The sequence below is a fragment of the Grammomys surdaster genome, unplaced genomic scaffold (genome assembly GCF_004785775.1).
Source record: "Grammomys surdaster isolate TR1022 unplaced genomic scaffold, NIH_TR_1.0 125979, whole genome shotgun sequence".
Classification (NCBI taxonomy): Eukaryota; Metazoa; Chordata; class Mammalia; order Rodentia; family Muridae; genus Grammomys; species Grammomys surdaster.
In genome coordinates, this window is record NW_021620795.1 from 2,617,711 (window position 1) to 2,635,906 (window position 18,196).

General features: G+C 42.7%; 1 protein-coding gene across 5 annotated transcripts in view; it reads right to left on the reverse strand.

Moving 5' to 3' along the window:
* Positions 1-17,666, reverse strand: part of Ccdc66 (coiled-coil domain containing 66) — a 32,652-nt gene extending 14,986 nt beyond the window's left edge. For 4 of the 5 annotated variants that reach the window (XM_028754092.1, XM_028754090.1, XM_028754094.1 and 1 more), the window contains exons 1-7: positions 17,622-17,666; positions 15,650-15,714; positions 14,982-15,007; positions 8,745-9,192; positions 5,811-5,964; positions 5,537-5,640; positions 4,439-4,539 (exon numbers count right to left, since the gene is read on the reverse strand). In XM_028754092.1, coding sequence (XP_028609925.1) covers positions 4,439-4,539; positions 5,537-5,640; positions 5,811-5,964; positions 8,745-9,192; positions 14,982-15,007; positions 15,650-15,714; positions 17,622-17,632 — 909 coding nt within the window. In that variant the 5' untranslated portion in view covers positions 17,633-17,666. Of the gene's footprint in view, positions 1-4,438; positions 4,540-5,536; positions 5,641-5,810; positions 5,965-8,744; positions 9,193-14,981; positions 15,008-15,649; positions 15,715-17,621 lie in introns of those variants that run through there. The other variant, XM_028754091.1, reaches the window with a different exon arrangement.
* Positions 17,667-18,196: the final 530 nt, after the last annotated feature.

The window sequence follows — 18,196 nt, forward strand, 5'->3', positions numbered from 1 at the left end:
CAGCCAAGGTTCAGGGAACATCACAAAAGTGGGGTGAGGGGTGGAAAGATTTTAAGAGCCTGAGCAGTAGGATAAAGACTGCTCTAAGTGTGTCTTTAGCTATGATAGGGAAGCTACACCCACGAAATCTCAACATGGCTGCCTAAAGAAAACATGAACAATTCCAACATCAGTTGACATCCCAACGAAGATGGGGAAATCTCTACTCCCCCACCCCCACCCCCACACACATAGATGAAGACTTACAAGCCAAAATGGGGAAAATTGGTCTTCCCCAGGGATGAGCCTCTGGTTATTCAATACTAAGTGGTCAGTCCTAGAAACATGTACATGCAGGAAACACTCAACTGACTCAGAAGGTTGTACTATATGTGTGTTTATATGTATGTATACCAACGATGGTTAAAGAAGAAAAAACTGTAAAATTGGTAGGGAAGCAGCAGAGGAGAGGGAAATTTTAATTAAATTTTAAAAGATTACTTTAAATAAAACCCTCTTTGAAACCATATGACTCATATAAGTTTAGCATACAGTTCAAAGTCTTAGTGTTTCACATGCTTACTTATCATGCTTTGAGTTGTCTCTACTCAGAATCTCTTGACACACACGCACACACACACACACACACACACACACACACACACACCCTAGATATAAGTCCTTCATCCAGATACGTAAGTTAAGAACAAACTTATTTATCAAGTCCTCACTTGTTTCTTGTGTGCATGGGTGTGGGGTGTAGAGAGCAGCGGTCATTCAGAAGTGTGCTTTATTCTGCAGGAGCCATCCAACTTGCTTTGTACAGTGCTTTCTCACCAGGACCCAAGGCAGGCTAGGCTGGGTGAGCAACAAGCCCTGAGATCTGCACCCCACCTCCGCTTCCCCAGCACTGATTACAAGCCTGCACCACCATTCAGTCCTCAATATCAGTGCTAGATGATTCTAGATATTTTTAATGCTAAACTGGGGACTTTTAGAATATTAATCTTAATCTGGCCTTTTTGTTGTTTTTGAGACAGTGTTTCTGTGTCGCTCTGGCTGTCCTAGAACTTGGAGATTCACCTGTCTCTGCCTCCCATGTGCTGGAATTAAAGGCATGCACCACCACCACCCAGCTTAATCTGGCTTTTTTGATTAAGCTTATTTCTATGGGTATCATTACTTTGTGAATATTAATAGTAGCTTGTATTCCTTGAATAAACCCAACTCTCCAGATTAATCTTTATAAATTTTCTAATGTTTCTAGTCAAGTCTTAATATCAAAAATGTTTTGTTAGTTTTGGTTATCAGGCTCACTGCTCTGAACGTCACACTGAAAACCTTCCTACTGTCAATACATCTGGGCCTGGAGTTTACTTTGCTGGGGCTACCTTCTTTCCCTGCTTCATCTATGGTCTGAGATAAGGTCTCACTGCATCGTAACCTAGGCTAGTCTCAAACTTAGGATCCTCCAGCCTCAGCTAACTGAGTGTAGATACTTTAACGGTGAATTCAATTTCTTCAGGAATACAGTACCGCTTGGTCACTTTTGTTTGCTGTTGTTTATTTTTATCTTTTACTTTATGTGCATTGGTGTTTTGCCTGCATGCATGTCTGGGTGAGGGTATCAGATCTTAGAGTCACAGACAGTGGTGAGCTGCCATGTGGGTGCTAGGAACAGAACCTGGGTGCTCTGGAAGAGCAGTCAGTGCTCTTAATCAATGAACCATTTTGCCAGCCCCAATTTTTATTATTTTTAATTATGTGTATGTATAGCTATGTGCATTGGTGCAGGTGCCCATAGAGTCCAAAACAGAATGTCAGATGCCCTGGAGCTGGAGTTACAGGTGGTCGGGAACTACATGGATGCCAAAAACTGAGTTTAGTGCTGTATAAGAGCAGCGAGTACTCTTAACCATTGAGCTCTCTCCAGCACCAGTTGTTCTAGATGTCCTCTTACTTTAAAAAAAAATGTTTATAAACCCTACATCCTTTTTAAGTCATGTTAGTCTTTTGAGGAGCTTACATGTTGTACTGAACAGTGTTATGTCAACTTGACACAAACTAGAGTCATCTGAAAGGAGGGAACTGCAATTGAGAAGATGCCTCCATAAGATCCAGCTGTGTGGCATCTTCTTAATTAGTAACTGATGAGGAGTGGGTGGTACCACCCCTGGGCTGGGGGTTCTGGGTTCTGTTACAAAGCAGGCTAGCAAGTCATGAGGAGCAAGCCAGTAAGCAGCACCCCTTCATGGCCTCTGCATCAGCCCGTGTTCCAGGTCCCTGCCCTGTGTGAGTTCCAGTTCTGGCTTTCTGTTGGTGATGAACAGCAATGAGTATAAGCTGAATAGAACCCTTTTGTCCCCAACTCGCTTTTTTTGGTTGTGGTGTTTTGTTTCATCACAGCAATGGAGACCCTAAATAAGTCACATGTTAATGACTTTTAACAACTTGTGGCTTTAATTATTCCCAGTGTACAAGTTGACCTTGGTGCCCAGTAAGATGGCTCAGGTAGGACATTTGTCTGGCATGACGAACTAACTCTTCAATGTTGTCTACTGACCTCCACACAGGCTGTGGTATGTGTGCACCACCACATATTCACACACCACACACACACACACACATACACGCACGCATGCACACATGCAAAAAAAAAAAAAAGTGAAAAGACAAAAAAAAAAAAAAAACAAGCTATTAATTGGCAATTAAAAGAAAAGACACTCGAATCATGTCTTTGAAGCAAATAAGTTATACACAAATCAAGGACTAATGGATTTAAGCATCCAAGGTACTAATACTTAGGACTCAACATCTAATGGCTGACTAGCTCTAAGTGGTGGCCATCCATCAGCCTGGATGGCCATCACCTGACTTGTGACAGAATGTCTAAAGAAACAGCATGAGAGAGAGACAGGGACAAAGGCAGGGAGGGAGGGAAAGACAAAGCATGTCTTCATCTAAAATTAAACAACAGTAAAGATAGGAAGTCCCAGAAACACTGCCTATGTAAAGGATGCTGGAATGTTAACACCTATGGACCATCTGATAAGCCTGTCAAGAGTCAGCAGTGGATTTCTGTGCTAGTTAAAACCCTAACTGTACTAGGAAGGAATACACTCTGACTCATGCACCTCTTTTTATCAGACTATTCAAACATTGGGCCCCCCAAAAAATGAATCCTCTGCTGGAGGAGGAGGAGGTTGAAGTCCAGGGGCCAGAGGAGGAATCTGTCTCCTAGAGAAATGCCTTGGCAGACAACTCTGCAGACCGACACAGTGCTGGGGGGACTGCCTGGCTGGATGCCTAGTGATGCACCTCACCTTAATCTGCACTTTTCTATTGAGTTAAGATCCTCCAGATGGACCTGGGGTGGGGGCATGCTGGATCTCTCTGTCCCTCTTCCCAATGTGACACCACTGAGTGAGTCTTCTTTTCTGCTTTTCAGTATTAATTTGGCTCTTTTAACGAGCTTTCTGAGAACAGCTGGCTAAACCTGCTTTGTTGGGCACAGGTTGTGACTCTTAAGTCCACTAATGACAGAGCTGGACAGATGGCCCAGCTAGAGGCATCCAAGACCAAACCTGAAGATCTGAGCTTAGTGCCCAGGATCCACATGGTGGACTGAGAGAACCGACATCGGAAGTCCTCTAACACCTCCACTCAGAGTGGTGTACACATGCCCACAGACATTTAACACATGCCAATAAATGATAAATGCAGAAATAAGTAACACTCTTTTATAGGAAACTAGAGGAGGTGGCTGTGGTCTCAAAACTTAACCTAGTAACACAGCAAGGCCACTTATAAACTGCAGATGGAAATTTAGAAAACTAGTTTAGACCATGATTAAATACCATCCTAAACCTAAGAAGAGTACAGTTTTTCATTTTTAATCAATAAACACTAAAAATAAAATTTATAGTATTGGGCATGATGACAGATGCCTGGAATCCAAGCACAAAGTGGCTGAGGCAGGAGGATTGCCACAAGTTTGAGGCCAGCCAGGACTACATATCAAATTCCTGCTTCACAAATAAAACAAACTGCCAAAGTAAACTGTATAATTTGAATATTATTTCACATTTTAAAAGTTGTAATAAAGGCCAGGCATGGTGACACACATTTTTAACACCAGCACTTGGGAGGCAGACGCAGATCTCTTTGAATTTGAGGCAAGACAGGTCTACAAAGTGAGTTCCAGGACACCCAGAGCTACCTAGAGAGACCCTAACTCAGAAAAGGAGGAGGAGGAGGAGGAGGGGAAGAAGAGGAAGAGGGGGAAGAAGAGGCGAGAGAAGAGGAAGAGGAGGAGGAAGAAGAGGAGGAGGAGGATGGAGAAGAAGAGGAGGAGAAGAGGAGGAAGAAGAGAAGGAGAAGAAGAAATTGTAATAAAGATGTCTTAGGCTAATGCACACAAAGACACAAGTGAACGCTTGACTGGACTTGATATACTTACCTTAGATTGGTCAAGGACTTGAAACTTCTCAGATGGTTTCCAAGAATTATTCCATTTTTGAGAAGCTTCTTTTTCTTTCTTCTTTAAAGCAACCTGTTCATCTGTAAATAATGTGCTTTTTTAAAAAAAGTTCAAAGACTGTAAAAAAAAAGAATCATGTAAACAAATCATGACCTCTTATAGAGTGCAAACTGAAACAGAGTTAGTCACAGTTGTTTGTGTGGGAGAAGATGCCTGACAAGTCAGAAAGGAACTCTGAAGCATGTGGTGTCACCGAAAACACTGAATCAGAATCCAACTGAAGTGTACGAAGCACCAACAGATACAAGAATGCTTGTACTACAGCTATCAACAGTATAGAACGGTTTCTCAGAGTACTTGGCTTTGCTACCCACTCTGTGGTTCTACCTTCCTGCATTATTATTCCTGACAGACTTAGAAGGTACACTGCCAAACTTCAGGGTCAACTACAAACTCAACCACCTCCTACCTGTTACAGACAAACTGCTATCTTGCCAGCTAAACTTTGGTTTCTTCTGTAAAGTAGAGTAACAGTATTGCCTATTTCAGGGCAAGGTCTAGCACAAAGTGGGGATGGCAGTCCCTACTCGCTAACTGCTGGAAGGGAGACAGGAGCTAAAGCTATGGGCTGCTGAGATGGCTCATTGGGTAAAGGCGCTTGGAAGAAGAGAACTGACAAATTGTTCTCTGACACCCCTACAATCCATGCATAACTTTAATTGTTTTTAAAAATAAAGCTCCTAGTACCATAAACACACACACACACACACACACACACACACACACACACACAACTGAACTATTTTTTAATAAAGCCATACCTCAAGCCACAAGATTTCTATAATAAAAACCATAAATAGAAAATGTTTAGGAATATTTGCAGGGTCCAGAAGGATGCCACTGCTTTTGGTGCACAGTGCACAGTACCAAAGACACAGGGCACTGTGAAACTCAAATGCTTCTTAGGAGTATGCAAAGAACTACAGATGTCAAATGCTACCAAATAAGACATTAATATACTAAGAGGTAACAATATTCCACAGCCAACAGAACTATAATGGAAGGTACAAAACTTACCTAGCTCTTTTTTCCACTGGGCTCTTCTTGCTTCCAACAAACCTCTATCACGTTCCCTTTCCCCCAGGGTACTGAATATGTCAGCTGGTCTCCATTCATTCTCTCTAGGATAAAACATATAAAAAGCCAGGAACCTTATCAGGTTTCTATGTGACAGACTCCATAAGCATTAAGTATAAGCGTTTAAGGAGCCAAGTCTCCAGAGTATGTCACACGAAGTGGACAAGCAGTTAGGTATTCTACAGATACCCCAGAGACAGAGGGTGTCACCTACACGGCAGCTTTCTGAAATGCCTCTTGAGCTCTCCGGTGGTCATGCTCATTTTCACTTGCCACAGGGGAAACGGCCTCCATTTTTTGCAGTAATCCTGTGACATTCACATCCTTTGGCTGACTAGGAATATTGATTAAATGTAAACTATCTTGACCTAGGAAATAAAATACATGTTTTAAAATCACACCTACTGAAATACTTTATCCTAACATACTCCTATGCAGTTGAAAGAAAAGCCTTAGCAGGCATGATGGGTCACACCTATAAGCCTCAGGTAAAACTCAGGAAGCTGGGACAAGAGGATCACTCTGAGTTTGAGGCCAGTCTGGACATCACACCGAGTCCTAGGCCAGTCTAGGATGCAGAGTGAGACCTTGTCACAACAAAACAAATTCATAAAAACGGAGGGCAACTGTGGGGGAAGTACAGACCTTTAGGCTCAGAACTCAGGAAGCAGGAGCTGGCCAGTCTCTGTGATTCAGGCCAGCCTGGGCTACACTATAAGACCCTGTCTCAAAAAACAACAACAAACTTGTAAAACAATCCTTGAAATATCTACAAAAAAAAAAAAAAAAAAAAGCAGCCACAGCTGTTGACATGATGGTACAAACCTGCGATATGGGAACTCAGCAGGGAGAGGCAGGAAGATCAGGTGTTAAAGGGTAGCCTAGGCTACAGGAGGGAATCTCAAAAGCCAAAACCCTGATAGTCCAGTCAGCAGAGCACTGGCCTTGCAGGAACAGAGCCCTAGGTTGGACCCCCAGTACCACATAAATCAGCATGTAGTACAAACCAATAGTCTCAAAGGCATCTGGGAAGGAAGGATAGGAGAATCAAGAGAAAGGGTTCAAGACCACCCTGGAAACAACAGCAGTAACAACAAGCTGGCATAGCATTTTGTTTTGAGACACGGTACTGAGGCCAGCCTGGCCTATATGAGACCTTACCCTAAGTAGATAAATAGATCAAGAGAAAAGAAAAAAATTGGGACCCAGAGATTACATAGTTGACTCATGGCCTGCCCATACAATTTTTTACATCAAATAAAAAAAATCTAAGTGCTGGGCAGTGGGGGGGGTGGGGGAGTGACTTTAATTCCAGCAGAGGAAGGTGGATCTGAGTTCGAGGCCAGCTTGGTCTACAGAATGAGTTTCAGGACAGCTAGGGCTTGCCTACTGTGCCCAGCCAGTACATTCCACTCCTGGCACTGAATCCAGCAGTAGGGTAGTGCACACCCGTGTCAGCACTCGGGAGGTGGGGGCAGGAAGGCACGAGCTCAGTTTTCAGCTACGCACTGAGTTTGAAGCCAGTCTGGTTACATGAGGTCTGTTTGACAAAACAAAACAAAAACCTTCATTCACTCTTGGCAGAATAATTTATATTTATGGCTTAATTAATATAATTTAAAATTATGTGTAATTTGTAATATGTAACTATATTAGAATATAAATCACAACACAAAGAGGAGCAAATGCAAACAGCTTGATAAAAACCCATGGCCTCGTTTTCCTTCTTTACCTGTGGACGTCTGCTGTGAACTGTTGTCTGTGTGTCCCAGCTATCACAACCAAACCACATGTTTTATGGAAGGTTCATACTCTAGCTTGAACAGTGTTGTGATTCCTCCCGAATGTGTTACTTCTCTCAAAGAGGGAGCATATAAAGTGCAAGTCACCTCAGGAGTAAGTAAAATGTCTGAACTCTACTCTCGAAGTACCTTCTAATGAGAGAATTCTGAGCAACAAGTCTAGCTAAAGAAAGCCAACTTCCTTTATTTTACAAAGATCATAGACTGGGAGCAGGGATCCCACTGTGAGCATGAAGTTACCTGGCCTTTGGCTCCTTGTGTGACCCTTCCATGGTCATGGCCAATGTGGCTTTCATTTCACTGTATTAATTGCAATTTAGTATTCTGGGTACTTACATAGTCACAATTCCTTAGCTCAAAGCTGAAATTAGGTTTCTAAAACATAACCTTGGTTGGTGAAACAGAAAGCCTACAATACTCTACTACTTCTATGGATACATCTGAACTTCACTGCTCAAAGATTGCTACAGCTAACCTCGGTGTGGGCAGAGGGACAGGAAGGACACACAGCAGCCAGAACAATGGATTACAGTAACTCCAGTCTTCACAGAAAGGTTTTCTTAAGATTCACTTCAAATGTCAGACACGTATCTTTTTCAACCCTTGGCTGTAATTTTTTTTGTTTGAAATGAGATCCCACTGTGTGACCCAAGCTTGCCTTGGGTTTGTAGTCCTTCTCCTGCCAGTTGGCTGAGTAGAGGGATTCCAGGGTTGAAACTCATATCTGACTTATATAAATATTTTAGCTGCTAAGCTATCTTTCCAACCCCTAAACCAGATATTTTAAGACTATTTTGAGGCCTGGAATAGTAGCACACACTTTTAATCCCAGCACTCAGGAGACAGAAGTAGGTGGATCTCTGTGAGTTTGAGGGCAGCTTGGTCTAATAAGAGTTCCAGGACAGCCGGTTGGTGGTGGCGCACGCCTTTAATCCCAGCACTTGGGAGGCAGAGGCAGGTGGATTTCTGAGTTCGAGAGTTCGAGGCTAGCCTGGTCTACAGAGTGAGTTCCAGGACAGCCAGGGCTACACAGAGAAACCCTGTCTCGAAAAACCAAAAAAAAAAAAAAAAAAAAAAAAAGAGTTCCAGGACAGCCATGCCTACATAGAGAGATCTTGTCTCAAAAAAAAAAAAAAGTTTTGAATGCTAATTCCTAATTTAAAATATGACAAAACTATAAATCAATTTTACATATTTTATGCTTAAGAAAAAGACTAATGTGAATAATAACTTAGATTACTGCATGTTAACTCGGATTTTAAGAGACATAGTTACAAAAAAAGCCAACAAATCTGCAATTTGAAAGCATACTGTGGACAAAAGTTAACAATTAAGAGAACCCTTACTTGCTTCCTCCTCCTCATTCTCAGTGAGGGACGCAGCTCCATTTCCCTGGCTCATACTCAGCATCAAGATCTGCCGAAGCTGGTCTTGTGTGAGACACACCACACTGCTGCTCATGTTCCCTGCTGGGCTGTGCTCTTTGTACGGCTTCTGTTTACCAGCTGGACAGGTATCTGTACTGTCTATAATCTTCCGTATATTAGAGCTTCTAGGTGAAATCACCTTTTGAACTCGGAGACTGTCTTTTTCTGAATACTGTTTACATAAATCCGTATTGGGTGAAAATGTCAATCTACTGTTTTCAGGTTTTGCTTTCGTAGTGTCTGAAGTAGAGATCTTCTTTTGAGAAAGGTTTTCACTCCCAACATAAGTATTTTGTGTTGATTTTAAAGTATGTCCAGTCTGTTTTGTTCTTAAAGGACATTTTGCGATCTTGATCTTATTTCCCATCTGTTAAAATACAAGTTTATTCTTTGTGACAGTGCATTAAAAAAAATGACATGATCATTTTGTCTGGAGACACAGTATTGCTATGTGCCCTAAGCTGGCCTTCCTCCACTCACCTCTTCCAAGAATATAAGCCTGAACCACTACACCCAGCGAATAGTCACCATATTAAAATCTGTGATAAATCAGGCCTCTAAACTTCTCTGTTTGCTTAGTTAGATCATAACCATAAGAGGCTGTTTGGCTTTGCAGACTTTCCTCCTAAAGATTCAACAGTGAGAAATAATTTTGATTCCAGGTAATAGTAAAGCTGTATGCTATGGGTCATCTCCATTCTATGCCAGCTTTGAATTTTGTATCATTACATTACATAACTTACATAATCTACTTCTTTTAGGTTACCAGTCCTTATCCCTGCACGACCTTAGCTCCCCTGGTCTCCCTCAGTCCAGTCTTGTGTTAATTGTTGCTGTGTTCTACTCTCCTGGACACTCGCTTCCTCACACTCTCATCCTATACTGTTCTCCACGTGGTCCCCTCGATCCCCCAGGGGTCCTGTACTGACCCTGTGGGAGCCACAACTCCAAGCTCTCTACATTTTCCACCATAAGTTCTAGATAATGATGGCACCTCCTGCCTTCCAGCTCATTTTCCCATCTCCAGCTCTAAGTCCTGTTTACCTGAGTGGGATCTATCACCTGTCCACCCCAAAACCTCTCCGATTGCTCTCATTTCTCTTCTTAATGATCTTCAATGTCACCGTGACCAACTAGAATTGTTTGTCATTTTTTATTCTGCAGTCTATTACACATACTAAGCAAATCCTAACTCTAGAAAAGTCCAATCTCCATAGCATGTGTGGTGGTTTGAATATTCTTGGCCCAGGGAGTGGCACTATTAGGAAGTGTGGCCTTGTTGGACTAGATGTGGCCCTGACAGAAGAAGTATGTCACAGTGGGCGTGGCCTTTGAGGACCTAGTGCTAGCTGCCTGGAAGCCAGTCTTCTAGGCACCTTTTGAACAAGAGGTAGAACTCTCAGCTCCTCTAGCCCCACGTCTGCCTGGATGCTGCCATGCTTCCGCCTTGATGATAATGGATTGAACCTTTGAACCTGGAAGTCAGCCCCAATTAAATGTTGTCTTTATAAGAATTGCCTTGGTCATGGTGTCTGTTCACAGCAGTAAAACCCTAACTAAGACAGCATGTAGGTACCAATGGAGAAACTATAGTAACTGGTTTCATTTTACCCATAAGCAAATAGGCTACCTTGCAGTCCTGCATTTATCAAATCCATATACTCTCTGTGTTAGTAAGTATTCATTCTTCTCATTCATAAAAGCCCTAATATTTCTCCTATTCTATTCTCAGCTGAAGATTTAGCAATTTCACTGAAAATCTTACACCTAAGTATTTAGACATTGACTTTAAGATTCTATCACAGGGGCTGGGGAGATGTCATAGTGGTCAAGGGCATGTCAAGCTCTTAGGGAAAAACCAAAGACCTGAGTTAGGCTCCCAGCATCCAGGTCAGGCAGCTTACAACTTTCTGTAACTGTAGCTCCAATGCTTCTGGTCTCTTAAGGTTCACATACACAGACTCCTACACAGACATACATGTACACATTCAACTAAAATTAATCTTAAAAAGAAGTGTATCATCAAATCTCTACCAACTTCTGTGCTCAAAGTTCTTGCCCTTTCTACTCACATACAATCCATGTCTCATTTTTCATGTTATTTTACATGTATAGATGTTGTGCTTGCATGTATGTCTGTATCACATGTGTGTAGTACTCAAGGAGGCCTGAGGAGTGCATGGGATCCCTGAGACTGGAATTATAGATGGCTGTGAGCCACCATGTGGGTGCTGTGAATTGAACCCAGGTCCTCTGGAAGAGCAGCCAGTGCCCCTAACTACTAAGCGCCACAAATCCCACTTGAGGGGACAAGGGAGATCAATCGATCGATCGCTCCTACTTCCTGACAACCTTTTCTCTCTCCTAAAAAAATCTTTCTCTTCAGCTAGATCAAAAGTAACTGAATACAAGAATGCCATTATTACACTATCTATAAAATGTTTAACCTCAAGCTCAGTCTGGTGATGTATGCCTGTAGTACAAGCTATTCTGGAATATGAGGTAGTACACTGCAAATTGTGGGCAACTTAGTGACATTCTGTCATCATAGAAACTAAAAAGTCAAAAAAGAGGGTTCTGGGTATAGCTCAGGGTTAGAGGACTTGCCTAGCATGAGCTGAGTCTGGAGTTCAATCCCCAACACCAAAACAACATAAACAACATCAGCGTCTGGACTTCATTTTGTCTTCTTGTCTCCTAAACCCTTCCAACCAGGCCTTTACCCTCATTACACTACTGCTCAGTCACTAGTAATAGCTATACGCTAAATCTAGTAACTAGTTCCCAAGTTCTCTTCCTACCCCACCATGAGCTGCACCTGAAGTTGCTGACTACTCTCTCTCTATACCTTCTCCAGTTCACCTCTACGACTCTATAACCTTCGTTCTTCTGACCTACTACATGTGTGTGTGCTCTCTCCCTCAATGAAAGTATGTATCATTATATGCCTTATTTATTCTCTTACTACCCATTCTTCTGACTATTGGAGATGATGTGCCTACAGACAAAACTCATGTGTATGTGTGCACATGTGTGTCCATGTGGAGGTCAGAGGACAATTTCAGGTAGTGTTTTGCAGAAAACTGTCTGTTCACCTTTTCCCCCAGTTTAAAAAAAAAGAAAAAAGAAAAGAAAAGAAAGGAGGGTTCTGGGTAAATCTCGGTATTACAGAACTTGCCTAGCATGAGCTAGACCTTGAGTTCAGTCCCCAACACCAAAACAACAACATCATCATCCAGTCTCAGTATGTAGCCCTGGTTGGGCTACAACTGACTTTTATGGACCAAAGTGGCCTCAAACTCAGAGACTCGACTGCCTCTGCCTCCTGAGTTCTGGGATTACAAGTGTCCCCTAGAATGCCTGACTTCTACCTTGTTTTTGAAACAGATCTCTCACTGGCCTGGAACTTCCAAGTAAGCTGTGTTGGATGATCAACAGATGCCAGGAGCCTACCGATTTCTGCCTGTCCAGGCCCACTGCTCCCGTTTTCTCACTTGGGTTCTGGGTGTGCAACTAGAGTTCTTATGTTCATGTAGTGAGCGCTATATTAAGCTGTCTTCCTAGCCCCCCAATGGATTTCCAAAAGACACTTCAAAGTAAGCATATCTTCCTTTTGCTCAGAATAACACCCCCCATTTCAGTTATCTATGCCAAAAATTTTGCAGTTATATTTGACTCCTTTGTATAACCCATATTTATATGTATTTTAAATGTTTTAGGTTTTATTTTATGTGTGTAAGTGTTCTGTTTGTGAGTTATGTATGTACCATGTGTACCTGCTACCAGCAGTTGTGAGCCATCATCCAGTAGGTACTGGAAAGTGAGCCCAGGTCCTCTACAAGAGTATCAAGCGCACTTAACTGCTGAGCCATGTCCCCAGCATTAAATACCACAGGTCAAATGCTGTTTGCTGTCTTCTGAATCTGACACCCCCTCCTTCAGCATCACTCCCTACTCCTCCACCTGAGGTACTAGCTCTAACTTGAATTGCTACCCCACTTCCATCCTTGCTTCCCAGTCTATTCTCAACAGCAATTCACAACCTGGAAGTCAGATCATGCTATTATCATTGAAAGCCTCCCATGGCCGCCTCTTACGCAAGGAGGTAGAGCTAAATTTCTCACCACAATCTATTCTTGCCTCTTTTGCCTCCACTGTCTATTATATTTAGCCTTACTTTCTTTTTACTATTTATTTATTGGGAGGGGGCAGGGGACAATTTGTAGGCGTTGTTTCTCTCCTTCCAGTGTATGGGCTCTGGGATCAGATTTGGAGGAAAGAACCTTTACCAGCTGAACCATCTTGCCAGCCCCTGACCTCATTTTCTATTTTAGTCTCCAACCACAAGAGTTCCTTAGATGCTCCTTGAGTTCACCTGGGCTGCGGCACTAGTCAGAGGCTAGAACACGGTAACCTCACATTCCACACAGCTCCTTCCCTCACTGCACCTCGACCCCATCACTCCCCTAAGCTCCTGCTTCCTCTCTGGCACGGTTATGCCTCCCCACTGCTGCCAGGCTTCTTCTGTGACCCTGCCTTCCTTTGTCTTCTATTTATTTACTGCCTTAGTCCTGTCCATTCCACATCCCAGTGTAAACTCCACAGAACAGATTCTTGTTTTCTTTGTCACCTCTCTGTCCCCTGGACCTACAACATGAGTGCAGCAGGGTGGGTGTTAAATTTGAATTGAACATCCTTAACTGCACCTCGTATGCCACTGAATTCTTTATCCTTGCTTCCAAATTAGCCTCCTTCTCAAAAATACTCACATTTTTATGACCCCACTCTTTTATTCTCAGACCAGTAACCATGAGGGATCAGATCTGACTCTCTTCCATCAGGGTCTCCCTTAGATAACTAGCATGTAGTGACCAATTCTCGTTTGGAAATATCTTCACTGTTTATCTGATGACAAGCCTAAGTTCAGGTTTTCATTACTACAGCCATGCTGTTTGCTCAAGCACCTTTCCTGCTACTTTCCAAGCAAGCCTCCAGCTACCTGCTGTGCTTTCTTCCAAAGAAATATGAGATTATAGCTACTTCCCTTATCACAAACCCTATACTGAGCTGAGCCTGGTCGTGTGCACCTGTAATCCCAGTCCTGGAGGCTGAGGTGAGAAGACAGCAGAGTCCTATGCTACCTGAGTTATACAGTGAAATTCAATCTTTTTTTATAAAGTCTTTAATGGATTCCCCGATTGAAAAGTTCCTTGAGCATCAGTTCAAACTTTCCACTGAAGCTTCATGTCCTTCCCGTGCCTGAGCTACACCATTTTCAACAGTCAACTTGCTTCTCATCACTTGGCATCTTGTAATACTTCCTGCAAGCCTGGACTACACTTTCCAACTTCTTTAACTAGCAGAAGTAATATGCAGAAAAGGGTCTCCTAAAAAAACAAAAATTCGCCGGGTGGTGGTGGTGGCGGTGTACGCCTTTAATCCCAGCACTTGGGAGGCAGAGGCAGTCGGATTTCTGAGTTTGAGGCCAGCCTGGTCTACAGAGTGAGTTCCAGGACAGCCAGGGCTACAGAGAAACCCTGTCTCAAAAAAAAAACCAAACCAAAAATTCAATAAGCATGCCATGTTAAGGTGCAATTAGTCCAATTCTACACACTACCTATAGTGAGAGAGTGAATGAGAGAGAGAGAGAGAGAGAGAGAGAGAGAGAGAGAGAGAGAGAGAGAAAGCGCGCACCAGACTTCCCTATAAAGATTCAGCTATGTCTAAGTCACTGAGCAAGAAAAGCAACCAAGATCCAAATCACTCTCCAGAGCTTACTGGATGAGATTATGTCATAAAACACCTCTTTAATAGTATGCTGCTCTTTTACCAAGCTCATCAATACTTCTTACACTATAAAGACAAAGTTCAGGTTAGGGAGCCAGCCCAGTGGTTAAAGTGCTTGCCATGAAATTATGAGGACCAATATCTGGATGCTCAGAGCACACATAAATGCTGGGTACACAAAAAGACCCATCTATAATTCTATCACGTAGAAAGCAGAGACAGGAAATCCTCCGGAGAAAGCTGCCTAGCTTGACTATCTGTACTGGCAAGTTCTGAGTCCAACTGAGAGGCCGTGATTCAATAAATAAAACCAATGGAAAGATGCATTTTTCATGTGGAAACAGGTAGGGTCAAAATCACTTGACTTACCTTCACAGAAACTTTTGATTTATGCTCTACAAAAAGAAAATAAAATTACTAAACTATAAAACCCAAAACATATTAAGGCAGTGACAAAAGAAAATGTTAAGAACAGATTAAGATGTTAGGATAAAGAGGCTATCCCCAAAGCATTAACCGCAAGTCCCACCTGAGTATTCCCGCTTTTACAACATGGTGCTTCACGTATTCACTCCCATTTTATTTTATTTCAATACTCTTTCCAAGGTAATACTATAAACAGATGGTGGTGCGGATCAGGCAAGTACTGTGATGGAGAAGGCTAAAAACTATACTGAGTTTAAAAAAAAAGACAAGCAACTGTGGTTGTACTGTATAAATGTAACTTTCTCACTCAATAGTTTGTTTACATACAAAGTACACAATTATGTGAACTCTACCTGCATTCTCATTAGACAACAAGGTAATGATAACACTGAAGCCATATTACATATAAAATATATTTTGGGAACCAACATAGACAGTAGTGATCAATATTACAATCTAACTTTACTTGGATAAATACCAATTTGTAGACATTAAGGGAAAAGGCTTTTTCCAAGTGTCATTTAACTATATTATAAGAAAAACATCTATTAAATTACCACAAATTCTGCATACAAACTTAAACATTTTAGACTTCCAGTAATACAGCATACCATATGGAGACAGTATTAGCTTGGTTTTTCCATCCAATAATTCAGTTTCAAGCTTTAAACCATCTCTGCAATACAAAACAAAATTGTTTTGACAATTTTAATTAAACTTTCACTGAATAGCAACCAGAAATATTTATATGAACCTTGAAAGTAAACCTATACCTTTGAATTATATAGGATACACATACCATCAAAGCAGGGTTTTTGGTTGTTTGTTTCTTTTAAGTCATATAGCCCAAGCTGCCCTCAAACTTACTATGTAGATCAGGCTGGCTTTGAATTCCTGATCTGCCTGCCTGAACCTCCCTCAATGTAGTTTTTAAATTTTAAAATATTTTTTTCAAGGCTGGAGGGATAGCTCAGCAGTGAAGAGCATTGTCTATTCATGGAGAGCAAAGCCAACATTGCAGCTAACAAGTGTCTGCAAAGCCCCCTTGGGTCTCCAAGGGCACCAGGCACACAAGTGGTCCACGGACTTACATGTAGGCATGGCATCCATACACACAAAATTAAAGTAAGCATTTAAAAAGTAAATATATACATATACATATACATATACATATATATATAATATACACATACAAAAGACTTTTTCTTCCTCCCTCCCTCCCTCCCTCTTTCTCTCTCTCTCTCTCTCTCTCTCTCTCTCTCTCTCTCTCTCTCTCTTTCTTTCTTTCTTTCTTGAGACAGGGTTTCTCTGTGTAGCCCTGGCTGTCCTGGAACTCACTCTGTACACCAGGCTGGCCTCGAACTCAGAAATCTGCCTGCCTTTGCCTCCCAAGTGCTGGGATTAAAGGCGTGCACCACCATTGTCAGGCCCAAAAGACTTTCTTAAAACTCTTCAGCGAGGCAAGCATGTGTCATGTTTAGCCTGAAACTAGTTTTTGTTACTGGTAAGAAATAAAGAAACCCAGTTATTATACCATCCTTTACCTTGTAGCTCTATACCAAAAGTCCCATGCTGCTACCAGAACTCCTTAGCACGGTACAAAACATAGATATGCCATTTATTAGTTTTGTAACGGTTTCATGACTGACACATTCCAAGGAGGGATAGAAGCGACTGAAAAATGGTTAAAATGGTCACCAATGTGACGGCTGCGTAAGTACAGAATTCCACACAACTTGGACTATTTCACATACTACATGGTTACTTTAGTGACTCTTTACCACTATCAAAATAAATGCACAATAAACTTTGGCTAATATGACACTTTATTTGTCAAAAGTGCCAGCATAAAGAAACGGTAAACACAACCAGCAAAACATGTTGTCTATTAAGGCCAACAAAACTCCGATGGGATTCCACACACAGTATTTCACTGTTTTATGGTAAGTGGGATGGGGTGGGCGTTATGTGTCAACAAACAGAAATGACAACAACGTCAAAGAGAAAATACCAAACCAAGAAATTAAGGGCAAGGAGGTTGACTAGCAACGCTAAACTCACAGGGTTGCTTTGGTAGAGGGAATCAAGTGCCTGCATTCGTTAAAGGAAACTAATCTGGGAGACATATGTTGTCAGAGGCTTCCGCGTTGCAGGACTACGAACAGCCCATGATTATGGTAGAGGGCAACATCCGGAATGAATCTGAAGTTGCCAGCCAAGTCTCTATTCTACCTCCCCGCAAGCTCACGGGGCAGGCTGCCTCATTTATTTCTAAACTCCCAGAAGAGAACCTAAGATTCAGCTACTGGATACGCGGTTACGTCTAGGTCGGATGTCTGGTCTTCCTAAAACAATAAACTTCTGAAAATGAAGACCGCACTCCAGATTCGGTCCAGCCCCAGCTTAGGATGCTCCAGCTCGGTGCCGGGCAGCCGTAGCTCCTCGAGCATCTCGCCCTCTGGGGCGCCGTCTCCCCTCCGGGGCGCTCTAACACCGCGGTCCGCGCTGGACCGGGAACCCCGCCCGCCGCCACGCGCCAGCTGAAGGCCAGCCCCGCAGCCCAGCGAGTCCCCACCGGCTTACCCAAGGTTCATGGCCCCGCCGCCCACCCGCAGCTCGCTCAGGCCACTTGTGTACCCAGCTTGCTGCCGCCGCTCAACAAACGTTACGCCGATTGGATGCCGTGGGCCAGCTGAGCCAATCAGAGTGGCTCATGCTGGAGGGTGCGAACGCTGGTGCCGGCCTCCCCGGACTTTGGGTGCCTCTCGGGGGGCGTCTGCGGTTTTTTCATGATCACCGCCTGCCATAGGGAGCTGCCTTGGTTCTAATGGAAGTTTCCAAATAGGCAGAAGCAACAGATGTGATCATCCTATTTTATATTAGGAGGAGAGATTTATTTAGTTGATGGACTCGTGCCGCCTAGTACACTTAGTGTCTCTCTCTTCATGCTACCCACTCTTACAGACTGAAGTTCTTTAAATACTGCAGCAACAATCACAGTGTGGACCAAAGTCGTACATCTGTCGTTAGCAGTGCTATCTCTGAGGCACGAATAGGCAGAAGGACTTGCCTGGGTCACTGACCACTGACAATTAAACTACAGACCGTATGTCTAATGTGAATAATCCCGGTCGATGCTTTTAGACTCAAGTCTAAAT